Genomic DNA, 18,505 nt, shown 5'->3' on the forward strand with positions numbered 1-18,505 from the left:
TTCCAGCAAAGGCAGAAGTACTTGCTTGGTCTAGGACCACGAACCCACTAACTGTGGACCAATCCAGGTGAGCCAAACTGTGGTACCACAATAGTTGTAGGTGTTTCATCTTACTAATAATGAAACAGCTGAAGATTTTATATGGAAATTCAGATTTCCTGATAATTATTTTTAAATTGAAAAGTATGAAGCCCAGTGATGGGTATTAAGGAGGGCACGTGTTGCAATGAGCACTGGGTGTTACACGCAAACAATGGATCGTGGAACACTACATCAAAAACTAATGAAGTACTGTATGGTGACTAACATAACATAATAAAAAACTAAATAAAAACCCAATTATAATATCTAACAGTATTTTAAAATATAAAAACAAAGTTGAAAATAGGCAAATAAGAGCTAAAGAAAGTAAGGTAGTATGTTAGTCATGGTCCTTAAAAGAAACAGAACCGTGTGTGTGTGTGTGTGTGTGTGTGTGTGTGTGTGTGTGTGTGTGTGTGTGTGTGTAAAATAAAATAAAATAAAATAATAAAATGGGAATGTCTGAAAATAAGGTCTCTGTCCACTCCTACTAGAAGTTAATTGCAGGCTATTGCCCTTAGGTATCATGTGCTCCCAAGTTGTCATGAAGCCAGTGTGACTCATTTACATTGGCATCTCTAAATTTTTAAGTTTCTGAGTCTCCACTTAGAAATATTGGCTTGATGATCATTGATATATTCAAAATAGGAAAACAGACACTTAAGTTTTCAGTGATTAGAGACATAGCTATTCTTTTAAAAAGGTTTTATTTATTTATTTGAGAGAGAGCACAAGCAGGGGGAATGGCAGGCAGACTGAAAGGGAGAAGCAGGCTCCCCACAAAGGAGGGAGCCCGACTTGGGGCTCTATCCCAGAACCCAGGGATCATGACCTGAACTGAAGGCAGAAGTTTAACCGATTGAGCCACCCACAAGCCCCAAAACATAGCTATTTTTGTATGAAATGCACATTATATTTGGAAATAAGGCTTAATAAACATTAAATCACAATGAACTCTACTTAACATAAATTGATCCAGAATTAAATGACCCTACAGTCCAAGAGAATATCTAAACCATGAGTCATCTACATGGGGCACCCTACTCTAAATAGAGAAGAATAATGAAGTTTTTCCAACAACCATGGTTTTTTCTCTCCCCTTCAGAAACTACTCAGAGGAAAATGGCAACAGGAAATCATTCCACAGTGACTGAGTTCATCCTCGCTGGGCTAACAGAGAAACCAGAACTCCAGCTGCCCCTTTTCTTCCTCTTCCTAGGAATCTATGTGGTCACGGTGGTGGGGAACTTGGGAATGATCATGCTGATAGGGCTCAGCACTCACCGGCACACCCCCATGTACTACTTCCTCAGTGGATTGTCCTTCATTGATCTCTGCCATTCCACTGTTATTACCCCCAAAATGCTGGTGAACTTTGTGACAGAGATGAATGTCATCTCCTACCCTGAATGCATGACTCAGCTCTATTTCTTCCTTGTTTTTGCTATTGCAGAGTGTTACATGTTGGCTGCAATGGCTTATGACCGCCATGTTGCCATCTGTAGCCCCTTGCTTTACAGTGTCATCATGTCCCATCAGGCTTGTTTCTCCCTGATTTTGGGAGTGTACATTATAGCCCTGGTTTGTGCATCTGTTCACACAGGCTGCATGTTTAGGGTTCATTTCTGCAAATTTGATGTGATCAACCATTATTTCTGTGATCTTCTTTCCCTCTTAAAACTCTCCTGTTCTAATACCCATGTCAATGAATTCCTGATTCTAGTCTTTAGTGTAATTAATATCCTTGCCCCTAGCCTGATGATCCTTAGCTCCTACATCTTCATCCTCTCCAGCATCCTCTACATCCACTCCACTGAGGGCAGGTCCAAAGCCTTCGGCACCTGCACCTCCCACATCTCAGCTGTTGCTGTCTTCTATGGATCTGCTGCATTCATGTACCTGCAGCCATCATCTGTGAGCTCCATGGACCAAGGGAAAGTGTCCTCTGTGTTTTATACCATCATTGTGCCCATGCTGAACCCCCTGATCTATAGCCTGCGGAATAAGGATGTCAAATTTGCCCTGAGGAAAATGTTAGAGAAAAGAAAATTCTTGTGATTAGAAATAACATGAGGATCTTTTATTAGTCTAAGTCATTGTCTCTTACATTGTATGGATTGATATGTTTAATTTTAGTCCATTTGTCAATATACACCCTCATTTACTGGGATTCTATTGACATTATTTCTTACTCCTATTGCCTTTTGATGTCACTGCTTTCTGGGTTTTTCTCTCATGGGTATCTCTGAGACACTGAGTATAAGTACTAAGGATGATCTGGATATATGGACCCACTCACTAATGCCATTACCATCACCCCTTCCCCTTGTCCTTTGTACAACTGATAAAAACTCAGTTCTTGGAGCACCTGGGTGGCTCAGCCGTTAAGCATCTGCCTTTGGCTTAGGTCATGATCCCAGGGTCCTGGGATCGAGCCCCGCATGGGTTCCCTGATCTGTGGGAAGCCTGCTTCTCCCTCTCCCACTCCCTCTCTCTCTGTGTCCCTCTCTGTCAAATAAATAAATAAAATCTTAAAAAAACTCAGTTCTCAACCATAATGAAAGTTATCTTCTAGCAGTAGTTAGCAATCTCCTTTTTTCTGTGTAAAGACAATAAAAATCATAGTAATATAATTATGTAATCTTTAGCTTTTGCACCTCTGTTTTTAGCTTTTGCATCTCTAGTCTGGGAAAGCCTCTTTCCCATCATATCCTACCCCATACCCTCCTTTTCTGAATTATTTCCTCTATTTCATACCTAAGAAACCTAATCAGAACTTTGAAATCTGAGTTACAGAACCATGAGTGTTGTTCGTGCCCAATCCAATATCTTCCTGCTTTGCCATCTATCATTCCAGTTTGTAATGGTCTGTTTATTGTCCAAGTCCACACTAGCCTGTAAGCTCCATCAAGGGAGACCCCTGGTCACAGCCATATCTCCAAATAGCAGAATGTCTGCTACCTAGTAGGCCCTTGATAATTTTCTTTGTAATTACTTTCCCTCCATAAAATATTTATATGAAAACCAGCATTTATCAAATGCGGTCTTCACCCATTAAACCCTTAAAGTGATATATATGGCTTTCTGGGTTTTAGTTCAAATCAATTAAGTGTAACTTTGGAGAATTCTTTAAGGATATTTAAGATAACTTATAGCATCCTTTGTTGTTTCTACACAAGGATTAAGAAACACTAGTCCTGAGTTTGTTCTGTTGTAAATCACAGCACAGATATGGTAACTTGTTAATATCTGATTTTTTAAGTCATTAAGTCCTGTCAACATCCAAGAAGTCCCTGAGTAAATATTTAAATATAAAGCCTTGGTTACTGCCTCCAGCAGATACATTTTACTCTTCTTTAAAATTTAAGTTCAGTTAGCTAAATTGCACATAATGAAAAAATAAAAAAAAATAGTTACCTGGGTGCCCTTCGCACAGGACAGTTAATCTGTTGTTATGTGCATGGTGGGAGAAACCTCTCTTAGTTTGGGAAACATGATGCTGGACCAAATAAATGGTGATCCTGTCTTTCTTTAAAATGTTGATAGTTTGTTGATGATGGATTTTTTTTGCACCAATTTTGATTTTTTAAAAAAATATTGCTTTAAAATCTTATCTGATTACTGAATTTTTGGGTGCCCCTTACATTGTGCACCTGTGGAAAATTTTGCATTCATCTCAGCCTGATCCCGGTCCTGAATAAATCCTCAAATTTGGGAAAAAAAAATAATAAATTCAATTAGCCAATGTATAGTACATCATTAGTTTCAGATGTAGTGTTCAATAATTTATCAGTTGCATATAACACTCTTTTTTAACTTTTGTTTTTTGATTTTCCCCCTTTTATTTTTATTATTATTATTTTTTATTTGAGACATACATTACATTAGTTTCAGGTGTACAACATAGTGATCTGACAACTCTATACATTATGGTATGCTTACCACAAGTGTAACTACCATCTCTCACCATACAAAACTAATGCAGTACAATTGACCATATTCCCTGTAGTGTACCTTTCATTCCTGTGACTTATTCCATAACTGGAGACCTGTACCTCCCTCACCTTCACTCATTTTTCCCATCCCCCACCTCCTCCCTCTGGCAACTATCAATTTGTTCTCTGTATTTATGGGTCTGGTTCTGCTTTTTTTGTTTTCTCATTTGTTTTGTTTTTTTAAGATTCCACATGTAAGTGAAATCATATAGTATTTATTTTTCTCTGACTCATTTCACTTAGCATAATATACTCCAGATCTATCTATGTTGTCTCAAATGGCAAGATCTCATCCTTTTTTATGGCTGAGTAATATTCCTGTGTGTGTGTGTGTGTGTGTGTGTGTGTGTGTGTGTGTGTGTGTGTGTGTCCACCTAACTTTGCATTTGAGCCCAGACCAGGCATGCTCAGAGGCCTCCTCTGACCTTCAACTTTCCTCCTAGGCCCCTTAACTTACATTTTCTTTTTTTTAAATATTTATTTGAGAGAGAAAGAGAGATCATGGGGGCAGGAGGGGCAGAGGGAGAGGGAGAGAGAACATGAAGCAGACTCCATGCTGAACATGGAGCCCAAAAGCAGGGCTTGATCCCATGACCCTGAGATCATGACCTCATGATCCAAAACCAAGGATCAGATGCCCAACCGACTGAGCTATCCAAACACCCCTCTCTTTTATTTTCTAAGCTCATACAACAAACATGTGGTGAAGTTAGGGCAAAATCATAAGATTTCTGGTTTTTTATATTCATTATTTCTGCCATATAACTAATTTTTTGCCCAGTCAGAATTATGTTCTCTTTTGCTATATGTTACCATCCTAACTGCTACACCTCTAGAGTTCTTTAATTTTCTAAGGTTAAATGCACAAGTCCTTGTGCATGATAGTCTATATGTAAGCTAGAAAGTGAGAGAGGTAAAGAGGTAAGCTTCAGAAGAAACAGAGAACCTCCTTTAGAAAATGATCCATAATTTGAGTGAGCAATAGGCTCCCAACAATCCCTGGAAGAATCTGGAACAATCCTGGAAGAAGAGATGCAGAGACACTTTATCTTATTGGATGGGCAACCTCAGAGTTAGCTGGGTGTGAATGACACTCTTGCACATAAACCACAAAACCACTGCACTCATGATCAATGAGACACTGAGAATCTCAAAGTCATCTGTTCACAGACTCAAGTGATCATTATCACTGAGCTTCCTTCAACCACCAACATTCTCCAGCTAGTATTTTGCTATCTATGTAGCCACTTATTTTGTGTTCCATCCCAATGTTAGTAAAATCTCCTATCCAGTGACATCCAAACAACCAAATATAAATGCTCATTTCAAAGGTCTTCTCCTGCTCAGACTCCAAGACATGACCTTGGGGAAATTACCCTTTACTTCTCTGCTCAAACCTTCTCTTTGGCTATGTCATCCTCCTCCATATCACCCCACAGTGGAACTCTTAATCATTCTCTCAGCCATATCTTTTTTTTTTTGAACTATTTGAAAAGGGGGCATAAAAGTGAAATGGGATGAGGAATCTGAAGTGCCAATTTATGGGGTAAAAGTGTATAGTCAGAGAATATCACAAACCATGTAAAAACCATGCTTCTTGCTCATCTCCCTTACTTGGGTTTCCAGATGGAATTTACAACAAATAAAAATCCTCTGACCTACCATAATTCATTATCCAGATTTGGTGACATCCTGAAATCTCTTCAGTTTTAGGTTGTTTTTTAATATTCCTTTTTTTATTAAGAATATGTGATACTTAGGTAATCTTGGAGTTTGCTTTATTTTTTATGTGTATCTACAGCATATTGTAGAAAGCAGGCATGAATTTATTCCATATGTTTGGCACCAAGATATTGAGAATTCCAGTCTTAGCATTACCAAGTTAATGGCTTGGTAAGCCAGATATATTCAGTGTTACAAGACGAACACTACTATCTTCATATCCACTGAATTTTGCATTTGGGCCCAGACTAATTATGCTCACAGGCCTCTTCTTTAAGGGTCTCATCCATTTTCAATAGAAGAACCATTTGTAAAGCTTTATTGTATCTTCTCAGATATATTTGAAAGATGAACAACATAATAAAATCAAAGAATCTCAAAGTTATAAAGGACATTAAGGGTGTATGTAGGATAATCTTGCGTTCAAATTAGTGATACAAGATCATCAGAGCCCTGCAAGAATGTCATCTTACTCATACTTAAACTCTTATAGTGATAGAAACCCAATCTTTCACAGGCATCTTATCTCATTAATTTCTTTTTCTATACTGAAATAAAATCTAACTTTTTATTAGTTCCATTCTTTTTTACTGGTTATCCACCATGAAAAAGCACATAAAAATTCAGTATAGCAGCTCCTCAAGAATTTGGAAACACGTGCCATATTCCTGCTTTTCTAATCAAAATGTCTCAGGAGATTTCACAGCAGAACAATTTAAGGCTTTGGCCTGGAATCAGACCTGGGATTTAACCTCAGCTTAGTCACTTTCTAGCTATGTGATCAAGTTCTAAAATTACTGGTGCTTTTATTCCTCTCCTACTTAATAAGGTTGTGTTGAGAATTAAATTTAAACATATAAGAACATAAAAATAAATTAGCATAGTACCTGGCAAATGCTCAATCCATATTACTGTCATTTTTTTATTTAAATTTTTTATTGTTATGTTAATCACCATACATTACATCATTAGTTTTTTTTAATTTTTTATTGTTATGTTGATCACCATACATTACATCATTAGTTTTTGAAGTAGTGTTACATGATTCATTGTTTGTGCATAACACCCAGTGCTCCACGCAGAATGTGCCCTCTTTAATACCCATCACCAGGCTAACCCATCCCCCCACCCCCTCCCCTCTAGAACCCTCAGTTTGTTTTTCAGAGTCCACCATCTCTCATGGTTCGTCTCCCGCTCCGACTTACTCCCCGTCATTCTTCCCCTCCTGCTATCTTCTTCTTCTTTTTTTTTCTTAACATATATTGCATTCTTTGTTTCAGAAGTACAGATCTGTGATTCAACAGTCTTGCACAATTCACAGCGCACACCACAGCACATTCCCTCCCCAATGTCTATCACCCAGCCACCTCATCCCTCCCACCCCCCACCACTCCAGCAACCCTCAGTTTGTTTCCTGAGATTAAGAATTCCTCATATCAGTGAGGTCATATGATACATGTCTTTCTCTGATGGACTTATTTCACTCAGCATAACACCCTCCAGTTCCACCCACGCCGTTGCAAATGGCAAGATCTCATTCCTTTTGATGGTTGCATAATATTCCATTGTGTATATATACCACTTCTTCTTTATCCATTCATCTGTCGATGGACATCTTGCCTCTTTCCACAGTGTGGCTATTGTGGCCATTGCTGCTACAAACATTGGGGTGCACGTACCCCTTCGGATCCCTACATTTGTATCTTTGGGGTAAATACCTGGTAGTGCAATTGCTGGATCGTATGTTAACTCTATTTTCAACTTTTTGAGGAACCTCCATACTGTTTTCCAGAGTGGTTGCACCAGCTTGCATTCCCACCAACAGTGTAGGAGGGTTCCCCTTTTTCTGCATCCCCGCCAACATCTGTCGTTTCCTGACTCGTTAATTTTAGCCATTCTGACTGGTGTGAGGTGGTATCTCATTGAGGTTTTGATTTGGATTTCCCTGATGCCGAGCGATGTTGAGCACTTTTTCACGCGTCTGTTGGCCATTTGATGCCTTCTTTGGAAAAATGTCTGTTCATGTCTTCTGCCCATTTCTTGATTGGATTATTTGTTCTTTGGGTCTTCAGTTTGATAAGTTTTTTATAAATTTTGGATACTAACCCTTTATCTGATACATCATTTGCAAATATTTTCTCCCATTCTGTCGGCTGTCTTTTGGTTTTGTGGACTGTTTCTTTTGCTGTGCAAAAGCTTTTTATCTTGATAAGATCCCAACAGTTCATTTTTGCCCTTGCTTCCCTTGCCTTTGGCGATGTTTCTAGGAAGAAGTTGCTGCGGCTGAGGTCGAAGAGGTTGCTGCCTGTGTTCTCCTTTAGGATTTTGATGGACTCCTGTCTCACATTGAGGTTTTTCAACCATTTGGAGTCTATCTTTGTGTGTGGTGTAAGGAAATGGTCCAGTTTCATTCTTCTGCATGTGGCTGTCCAATTTTCCCAACACCATTTGTTGAAGAGACTGTCTTTTTGCCATTGGACATTCTTTCCTGCTTTGTCAAAGATGAGTTGACCATAGAGTTGGGGGTCCATTTCTGGGCTCTCTATGTGTCTGTTTTTGTGCCAGTACCATATTGTCTTGATGAGGACAGCTTTGTCATAGAGCTGGAAGTCCGGAATTGTGATGCCACCAGCTTTGCTTTTCTTTTTCAACATTCCTCTGGCTATTCGGGGTCTTCTCTGGTTCCATACAAATATTAGGATTATTTGTTCCATTTCTGGAAAAAAGTGGATGGTATTTTGATGGGAATTGCATTGGATGTGTAGATTGCCCTAGGTAGCATTGACATCTTCACAATGTTTGTTCTTCCAGTCCATGAGCATGGAACGTTTCTCCATTTCTTTGTGTCTTCTTCAATTTCTTTCATGAGTCTTTTATAGTTTTCTGAGTACAGATCCTTTGCCTCTTTGGTTAAATTTATTCCTAGGTATCTTATGGTTTGGGGTGCAATTGTAAATGGGATCGACTCCTTGATTTGTCTCTCTTCTGTCTTGTTGTTCGTATATAGGAATGCCACTGATTTCTGTGCATTGATTTTATATCCTGCTACTTTACCGAATTCCTGTATGCGTTCTAGCAGTTTTGGGGTGGAGTCTTTTGGGTTTTCCACATACAGTATCATATTATCTGCAAAGAGTGAGAGTTTGACTTCCTCTTTGTTGATTTGGATGCCTTTGATTTCTTTTTGTTGTCTGATTGCTGTGGCTAGGACTTCTAATACTATGTTGAATAGCAGTGGTGAGAGTGGACATCCCTGCCGCGTTCCTGACCTTAGGGGAAAAGCTCTCAGCTTTTCCCCGTTGAGAATGATATTCGCTGTAGGTTTTTCATAGATGGCTTTTATGATATTGAGGTAGGTACCCTCTATCCCTATACTCTGAAGAGTTTTGATCAAGAAAGGATGTTGTACTTTGTCAAATGCTTTTTCTGCATCTCTTGAGAGGATCATATGATTCTTGTTCTTTCTTTTGTTAATGTATTGTATCATGTTGGTTGATTTGCGGATGTTGAACCAACCTTGCAGCCCAGGGATAAATCCCACTTGGTCGTGGTGAATAATCCTTTTAATGTACTGTTGGATCCTGTTGGTTAGTATTTTGGTGAGAATTTTTGCATCCATGTTCATCAAGGATATTGGTCTGTAATTCTCCTTTCTGATGGGGTCTTTGTCTGGTTTTGGGATCAAGGTAATGCTGGCCTCATAAAATGAGTTTGGAAGTTTTCCTTCCATTTCTATTGTTTGGAACAGTTTCAGGAGAATAGGTATTAATTCTTCTTGAAATGTCTGATAGAATTCCCCTGGGAAACCATCTGGCCCTGGGCTTTTGTTTCTTGGGAGGTTTTTGATGACTGCTTCAATTTCCTTAGTGGTTACAGGTCTGTTCAGGTTTTCTAGTTCTTCCTGGTTCAATTTTGGTAGTTGATACATCTCTAGGAATGCACCCATTTCTTCCAGGTTATCTAATTTGCTGGCATAGAGTTGCTCATAATATATTCTTATAATTGTTTGTATTTCTTTGGGGTTGGTTGTGATCTCTCCTCTTTCATTCATGATTTTGTTGATTTGGGTCCTTTCTCTTTTCTTTTGGATAAGTCTGGCCAGGGGTTTATCAATCTTGTTAATTCTTTCAAAGAACCAGCTCCTAGTTTCGTTGATCTGTTCTACTGTTCTTTTGGTTTGTATTTCATTGATTTCTGCTCTGCTCTTGATTATTTCTCTTCTCCTGTTGGGTTTAGGCTTTAGTTGCTGTTCTTTCTTTAGCTCCTTTAGGTGTAGGGTTAGGTTGTGTATTTGAGACCTTTCTTGTTTCTTGAGAAAGGCTTGTATTGCTATATACTTTCCTCTCAGGACTGCCTTTGCTGTATCCCAAAGATTTTGAACAGTTGTGTTTTCATTTTCATTGGTTTCCATGATTTTTTAAATTCTTCTTTAATTTCCTGGTCCACCCATTCATTCTTCAGTAGGATGCTCTTTAGCCTCCATGTATTTGAGTTCTTTCCGACTTTCCTCTTGTGACTGAGTTCTAGTTTCAAAGCATTGTGGTCCGAGAATATGCAGGGAATGATCCCAATCTTCTGGTACCAGTTGAGACCCGATTTGTGACCTAGGATGTGATCAATTCTGGAGAATGTTCCATGGGCACTAGAGAAGAATGTGTATTCCGTTGCTTTTGAATGAAATGTTCTGAATATGTTTGTGAAGTCCACTTGGTCCAGTGTGTCATTGAAAGTCTTTATTTCCTTGTTGATCTTTTGCTTAGATCATCTGTCCATTTCAGTCAGGGGGGTGTTAAAGTCCCCCACTATTATTGTCTTTTTGTCAATGTGTTTCTTCGCTTTTGTTATTAATTGCCTTATATAATTGGCTGCTCCCATGTGAGGGGCATAGATATTTATAATTGTTAGAACTTCTTGTTGGATAGACCCTTTAAGCAGGATATAGTGTCCTTCTTCATCTCTTATTACAGTCTTTGTTTTAAAATCTAATTTGTCTAATAAAAGGATTGCCACCCCAGCTTTCTTTTGGTGTCCATTAGCATGGTAAATGGTTTTCCAACCCCTCACTTTCAATCTGGGGGTGTCTTTGGGTCTAAAATGAGTCTCTTGCAGACAGCACATTATTGGGTCTTGTTTTTTAATCCAGTCTGATAGCCTGTGTCTTTTGATTGGGGCATTGAGCCCATTTACATTCAGGTTAACTATTGAAAGATATGAATTTAATGCCACTGTATTGCCTGTAAGGTGACTGTTAGTGTATATTGTCTGTGTTCCTTTCTGGTCTATGCTGCTTTAGGCTCTCTCTTTGCTTAGAGGACCCCTTTCAATATTTCTTGGAGGGCTCGTTTTGCCTTTGCAAATTCCTTTAGTTTTTGTTTGTCCTGGAAGGTTTTTACTCTCTTTCTATTTTCAATGACAGCCTAGCTGGATATAGTATTCTTGGCTGCATATTTTTCTCGTTTACTGCTCTGAAGATATCTTGCCAGTCCTTTCTGGCCTGCCAGGTCTCTGTGGATAGGTTTGTTGCCAATCTAATATTTCTACCATTATAGGTTACACATCTCTTCTCCCGAGCTGCTTTCAGCATTTTCTCTTTGTCTCCGAGACTCGTAAGTTTTACCATTAGATGTCGGGGTGCTGTCTATTTTTATTGATTTTGAGAGGGTTTCTCTGTGCCTCCTGGATTTTGATGCCTGTGTCCTTCCTCACATTAGGGAAGTTCCCTTGCTATAATTTGCTCCAATATACCTTCTGCCCCTCTCTCTCTTTCTTCTCCCCTGGAATCCCAATTATTCTAATGTTGTTTCGTGTTATCGTATCGTTTATGTCTCAAATTCTGCCCTCGTGATCCAGCAGTTGTTTATCTCTCCTTTTCTCAGCTTCTTTATTTTCCATCATTTGGTCTTCTATATCGCTGATTCTCTCTTCTGCGTCATTTATCCTAGTATTTAGCGCCCCCATCTTTGATTGCACCTCATTAATAGCCTTTTTGATTTCGACTTGGTTAGATTTTAGTTCTTTTATTTCTCTAGGAAGGGTTTCTCTAGTAACTTCCACGCTTTTTTCAAGCCCAGCTAGTATCTTTAAAATCATGATTCTGAACTCTAGGTCTGACATCGTACTAATGTTCGTATTGAGTAGGTCCCTGGCAGGTACTACCTCTTGTTCTTTTTGATGAGGTGATTTTTTTTCGTCTTTTCATTTTGTCCAGAGGAGAATAGACGAATAAGGGAACAAAATGCTAACAGGTTAACAACGTCCCCAGAAAATATACTCTAAACTAATCAGAAAAGACCTGAAACTAGGGGAAAAGAAAGGCAAAGAAAGAAAAATGAAAGAGGAAAAAAAAGAAAAAGAAAAAGATAAAAACAAACAAAAACAGAACAAAACAAAAAAAAACAGAATATGATCAAATATGATTAGGCTAGTGCATAGATCAGTGCCACACACTAGATTTTGTATGTATTTTGGTCTGTTAGAAGAAATTGCCTCCTAAAATGTTAATGAAAGAAAGACTTATATATGTACAAAATATAGGTTGATACATTGAAGGGATGGAATATGAATGTACAGATGAAAATTATAAAAGATTTTAAAAAAGGAATTGATAAGGTGCTTGAAGAAAGAAAGAAGAGGATTAATAAAAAAAGAAAGAAAGAAAAAAAGGGAGAGAATGTGATCCGGCAGGAGACTAGAACAAAGCCATACATTAGAGATTTAGGGTATATTTTGATATGTTAGAAGAAACTGTATCTCAAAATTTTAAAGAGAGAACTTATATAGATATGTGCCAAAAATAAGGGTAACTACTATGAAGGGATAGAATATGACTCTAAAAATTAATAATAAAAATGTTTTTTTAAAAAGGTATTGATAAGGTGTTGATTGAAAAAGGGAAAAAGAAAAATTAAAAAAAAAACCAGTTAAATAAAATTAACTCTGAAAGACTAATGAATCATGGTAAAAAAGCCCTGGATTCTATGTGCAGTATTCCCCTAGCACAGGATTTCTCCTCTTCTCCTTGATCAGTAAACTTGGTCTTGGCTGGCTGTTCCTGCTGATCTTCTGGGGGAGGGGCCTGTTGCCGTGGTTCCCAAATGTCTTTGCCAGAGGCGGAATTGCCCCGCCCTTGTCGGCCCGGCCTAAGCAAGCTGCTCGGGTTTGCTCTCGGGAGCTTTTGTTCCCTGGGAGCTCTCCATACAGCTTTGGAGGATGAGAGTGAAAATGTCAGCCTTCCAATCTCCATCCCGGAGGAGCTGAGAACTCGGGGACCCGCTCCTCAGTGCGCCCCCAGAGAAAAGCAGTCAGTCACTCCCATCTCCCTGGTCTCTGGCCGCACTCCGTGCTCACCCAGCCTGTGACCGAGCATTTCTATCTCTGGCACCCAACTTGGTGTGGAGTCTCCAAACCCAGCAGATGCCTGCGGTGCGCTCCCATGCCTTTCCTCCCAGGGGAGGAAGGGGAGTGTCCCCGGCTCTGCCTCTTGTTGGGTCCCTGCTGGAGGAGCAGTGGCCCGACTGTGCCGTGGATCACAGTTTATGGCAACCCCGAGCTGAGATCCCGTGTCTCAGCTCCGTCTCTGCAGCCGGCTTCCCCGCTCCGATACCTGGGAGCTCTGCCGCACTCAGGCACCCCCGGTCTTTCTGTGACCCCAAGGGTCCTGAGACCACACTGTCCCGCGAGGGTTCCACCCCCCGCTTAGCCACTGGAGCGACGTCCCTCAGCCGAGCCGACTTCTAAAAGTTCCGATTTTGTGCTCCGCGGCTCTAGCACTTGCCAGAAGCGGCCGACGGAGGCCCCTGACCCCGCCGTCTATCCTCCCGAATATCGCCTCGGATTCACTTCTCCGCACGTCCTACCTTCCAGTAAGTGGTCGCTTTTCTGTTCAGAGAGTTGTTGCTACTCTCCTCTTTGATCTCCTGTTGAGTTCGTAGGTGTTCAGAATGGTTTGATCCCTATTCAGCTGAATTCCTGAGACCAGATGAAATCCAGGTCTCCTACTCCTCCGCCATCTTGCTCCCAAGAAAAAACCATATTACTGTTATTTTTATCAAACCATTTTCATCTGGGATGGTTTAAAGACACTACCAATTTATAAGCTTTCTTTAAATGTACTTAGTTTATTAATGCTGTTTTGGAAGGCGCAATTGCTAGAAAAAAAACATGTAAATAATAATTCCTTATTATTTACTATAACCTGTCCTCAACACTGATACTCATTTCAGATATCTACATAGTCCTATAAATGTTTACATACTTGAAAATAGGGTATTGCCATATTGCCACATGTAAAGACAGGCAAATATAGGAGGCAAAAAAATTACTTAGCCTGAAGCCTTGAAGTCAGTATTGGAGTCCATTCTCCAGGCAAGCGGACTTGGAAGGGATGAAGATATTTTTCATTTCAAAGTATCTATTATTATTTTGGGGGGGGTAAATGTGATGAACTTTAATCTAATTGCTCCCTCAGAGCTACCACTGACTGAATCATGAGGAATGCCCAAAGGGAGCTGGAGATGATCCAGAGAGAATGAGTGTGTTCAAGTCTTGATGGTATATGCTCTTGGCACCCTCTTTTTTAAACACCTAATCTCAGCTCCTGTGGCTGTGATATGCTGTATTCTTCCGGGAATCAGAGAACATGACTTGGTTATCTTGTTATCATATGGCAGAAAATTCCACCATGTTCCCTGTGAACACTGTGAGTGTTCAGATTTTTTCTCACCTGTCACTGACACCTTTGGTTTCTTATCCACTGAAGTGTTGGGATCCAATTGTTGGGAGCTGCTAGATTTTTAGTTCTTGAAGATGACTCTTACTTGAAAAAGACTTAGAAATCAAGAGGATCATGGACTCATTGCCTTAGAGATAGTACCTGGAAGGGCAAATTAATCATTGTGCCTTGTCACAGTCAAGGATCAGAGAACTCTGAGTCTTCACTGACTGAAGGAGGAAGGTTTCCAGGCTGACGCTATGATGAACCTTCTTCAAGGACAGAGTGTAATTAAGTCAGGAGTTCACACAGAGAATGTTCTAGTATGTCTAGAGTGAGTAACAAGAAACAAGCTGCTGGTAAACACAGATGACTTTTTTTTCAGAATGTCACTGCCTCTTTGGAGTCTTCATTTTTCTCTGCATCTAGCACTGTAACTACATGTTGGTTTGCAGTTATTTTCTTTCTATCTCTTTCTTTGCTTAAGTTAACAGCTTTATTAAAGTATAACAAACATTCAAAATACATCATAAATATATAGTCTGGTATGTTTGTTTTTACACAAATATTCTCTTCCTCTCTCTTCAATGTGAGAGTCCTCTGTCCACAAATTGGAATTTGTCTCCAAATTTTTATTGCTCATACTGCTGCCACATAATTACAGAATTGCCTTGGGGCAGGACTGGAAGAAGAAAAAAAAAAAAAAACCGGGGATTTCCTCACACTCTTTGATCATGGAAGCACCTTTTATCAGGTTCTCCAGTCAAAAAGATGGGTTATCTATTGGAATTTCTGCATCTAGAGCAGCCACCACACAATTCTGTAATTGTGACCCCCCCCTTCTAAGCTCAAAAGCACAAGAGAAAAGAGGAAAAAGTAGAAACACATCTGTATGGGCTTCTCCAGGTTTTCTCTCCCTTTCACAGTCTGCTTCCTCTGTTTATTTTCCAGAGTTTTTAGGTAAATGCATTTTGTATTTTATCCAGGGTGGGTTTTTTTTCTAAGTTTTATTTATTTAAGTAATCTCCACATCCAACATGGGGCTTGAACTCACAATCCTGAGATCAAGAGTCTCATGGTCTTCCAACTGAGTGAGTCAGGCGCACCTCCAGAGTTTTTGTTTTATTTTTAACTTTTTAAAGATTTGTTTATTTATTTGAGAGAGGGCGGGGAGAGAGAGAGCAAGCAGGATAGGGGCAGGGGGAGACTGCAGTCAAGCAGACTCCCCGCCCTGAGTGCAGAGCCTGATGTGGAGCTCAATCCCAGGACCCTGAGATCATGACCTGAGCTGAAATCAAGAGAGGGCTGCTTAACCAACTGAGCCACCCAGATGCCTCACTTCCACAGTTTTTAATTATAATCTGTGGGTAAGAGAATACAGTGAACTTAACTTGGTCAAAACTAAAGTTTGCAGGATATAGTCAAGAATTTTTATTCTTTATCTTTTTATGTAGAAATGCCTTTACATAAGGTTGATTATTGACTGTTCAAGCATGAAACCAACACATCCATCAGAGAGTTTCTCAGTTTTACATCAGTTTTCACACTTTGGACACCTATGTTCTTCTGTGAAGTCCAACATCTGACAAAGATGAGGAATCTCTCAGTAGTGGCTGAACTTATCCTGCTGGGCATCCCACACACCGAGGACCTGGAGAGCATGCTCTTCGTCTTGTCTTTGGGCTTCTACATCTTCACTCTTATGGGGAACCTGCTCATCCTCCTGGCGATTGTCTCCTCCACTCAGCTCCACACTCCCATGTACTTCTTCCTGTGCCAACTGTCAGTGTGTGACATACTTTTCCCTTCTGTGAGTCCCTCCAAGATGCTCTTCTACCTCTCAGGGAACAGCCGGGTCATCTCCTACGCAGGCTGTATGTCCCAGCTCTTCTTCTACCATTTCCTGGGCTGTATGGAGTGCTTCCTGTACACAGTGATGGCCTATGACCGCTTTGTCGCCATCTGTTACCCTCTGCGCTACACGGTGACCATGAGCCACAGAGTGTGTGCCATCCTGGCCGTGGGGACTTCCTTTTTTGGTTGCATTCAGGCCACCTTTCTAACTGCTCTCACTTTCCAGTTGCCCTACTGTGGCCCCAACGAGGTGGACTATTTCTTCTGTGATATCCCGGTGATGCTGAAGCTGGCTTGTGCTGCTACCTTAACCGTGGAGTTGGTGGGGTTCATCAGTGTGGGCCTCATGCCCCTCAGTTGCTTCCTTCTTATCCTCACCTCCTACAGCTGCATTGTGTGTTCCATCCTGCAGATCCAGTCTACTGAAGGCAGATGCCGTGCCTTCTCCACCTGCAGTGCCCACCTCACTGCCATCTTGCTTTTCTACATGCCAGTGGTCCTCATCTACCTGCAGCCCACCCCCAATCCCTGGCTCAATGCACCTGTCCAGATCCTGAACAACCTGGTCACCCCCATGCTGAACCCCTTGATCTACAGCCTCAGGAATAAAGAAGTAAAATATTCTCTGAGGAAGGTGCTACAGCAAGTAGCCCTCCTTCCTGAGAAGTGATAGAGATTAGTAGCTATGCTTTGATAGCAGCACACTGTTTGCAAAGGTATTTCCTTTTGTGTGATATAGAGCACAAATAGTATCAATGCCCCTTTTGCAGATAAAGAAGCTAAGGTTTGAAGCCATAAAGTGAATTGTTCAAGGTCACATAACTAATGAATTCTCCTGCACATCTCTCATGCAGGAAGGATTCTCTCTTCCCAGTTGCCAAGAAAGCCTGGTCCTTCTGTTTCTCACTCTGTTTTCTTCTCCTGTTCCCCGCCCCCCATCCTCTGCTTCTTTTCTAGCACTTCTTCATTTGAGCTGGCATGATTATCTAATTATACTCTCAAATGCCTGCATCAGATAAGCCACCATTTGATGGGCTAGGAGTTGTTGAAAAGGGGGCGCTTCAACCCCGTGGCCCCTGGTGGCGTCCCATGACTACTGGAATGTAAAGAAGCTGCGTCAAGGGAAAGAGCTTCTGGATGAGACCTGAGGCAGGCTTCTTATGGGTGAATCAGAGATTAACCACAAAGTCTGCTAGTCTTGGACCTAGAAAGAATCCCTGCCTGGGAGCTGAGGCAATAGATAAAAGAGAATGTGGAGACTAAACAGGCAGAGTTTATGAAAGGGTGACTGATTCTGTTGTTTTTCAGTATGAGGAATCTGAGTTTGTCTTTGAAATCCCCAGCACAGCCAGGGGTCAATGCAAAGTCCAAGCCACTACTGCTCTATGGTTTTGGATTCTCTGCTTACCAAAAGGCTGTGACTTGAGAGCTTTTCCTTAACATTCCTTTGTTCTTTTTCCTAATGAGCTTAGCATGAAAGATGTGTCTTTCCGATCCAAACAATAATTTGAAGAAAAGAAAGGAATGAGAAGAAGGTGATGGAAGAGAAGGGGAGTGGGTGGGAAGGGAAGTGGTGGAAGGGAAGAGGTGAGATGTAAAGGAAAAGGGGTACCGGCAATGGAAGGGGGTGATGGGAAGGAAGGGGGTGATGGGAAGGAAGGGAGTGATGGGATGGAAGGGGGTGATGGGAAGGAAAAGGGGTAACGGCAATGGAAGGGAGTGATGGGAAGGAAGGGGGTGATGGGAAGGAAGGGAGTGATGGGACGGAAGGGGGGGTGATGGGAGGAAAGGGGTGATGGGAAGGAAGAGGATGATGGGAAGGAAGGCGGAGCAGAGGCAAAGTCAAGTCCTTTCTCCTCTTCTTTCCGGGATCAGAGTTCAGTCAGGGAATCTGCTAGACTGAACCAGCCACAACATTGTGTTTGGGACCTCATGTAAGGGTGATGAGATGATGTATGTTTTTGAAAGGGAGAACATTTTTCTAGTTGCTTCTCTTAAGTCCTATGCCTTTATTCTTTCTACCACACATTTTCCTTCAGAGTCTTCAGCTGGACAAATTCATTCTCATTATCAAACGCCTAGTTAAAATATAATATTTTATGTGAAACTTTCCTCATCCTAGGCCAGTCTGGTTCCCACTTCT

General features: G+C 40.8%; 2 protein-coding genes across 2 annotated transcripts; both read left to right on the top strand.

The window, feature by feature from the left end:
• Positions 1-1,145: 1,145 nt before the first annotated feature.
• LOC113914609 (olfactory receptor 8G5-like) lies at positions 1,146-2,139 on the top strand. The gene has a single exon (XM_027580003.2). The coding sequence runs from the start codon at positions 1,204-1,206 to the stop codon at positions 2,137-2,139; it is 936 nt and encodes a 311-aa protein (XP_027435804.2). The 5' UTR covers positions 1,146-1,203.
• Positions 2,140-16,099: 13,960 nt separating this feature from the next.
• Positions 16,100-17,032, top strand: LOC113915085 (olfactory receptor 149-like). Its single transcript, XM_027580801.1, has one exon. The coding sequence runs from the start codon at positions 16,100-16,102 to the stop codon at positions 17,030-17,032; it is 933 nt and encodes a 310-aa protein (XP_027436602.1).
• The last annotated feature ends 1,473 nt before the right edge of the window (positions 17,033-18,505 follow it).

Source organism: Zalophus californianus, chromosome 11 (genome assembly GCF_009762305.2).
Source record: "Zalophus californianus isolate mZalCal1 chromosome 11, mZalCal1.pri.v2, whole genome shotgun sequence".
NCBI lineage: Eukaryota > Metazoa > Chordata > Mammalia > Carnivora > Otariidae > Zalophus > Zalophus californianus.

Bases quoted from the DNA above. Each gene is read 5' to 3' on its own strand.
- LOC113915085 (XM_027580801.1), top strand. From the start codon at position 16,100: ATGAGGAATCTCTCAGTAGTGGCTGAACTTATCCTGCTGGGCATCCCA.
- LOC113914609 (XM_027580003.2), top strand. From the start codon at position 1,204: ATGGCAACAGGAAATCATTCCACAGTGACTGAGTTCATCCTCGCTGGG.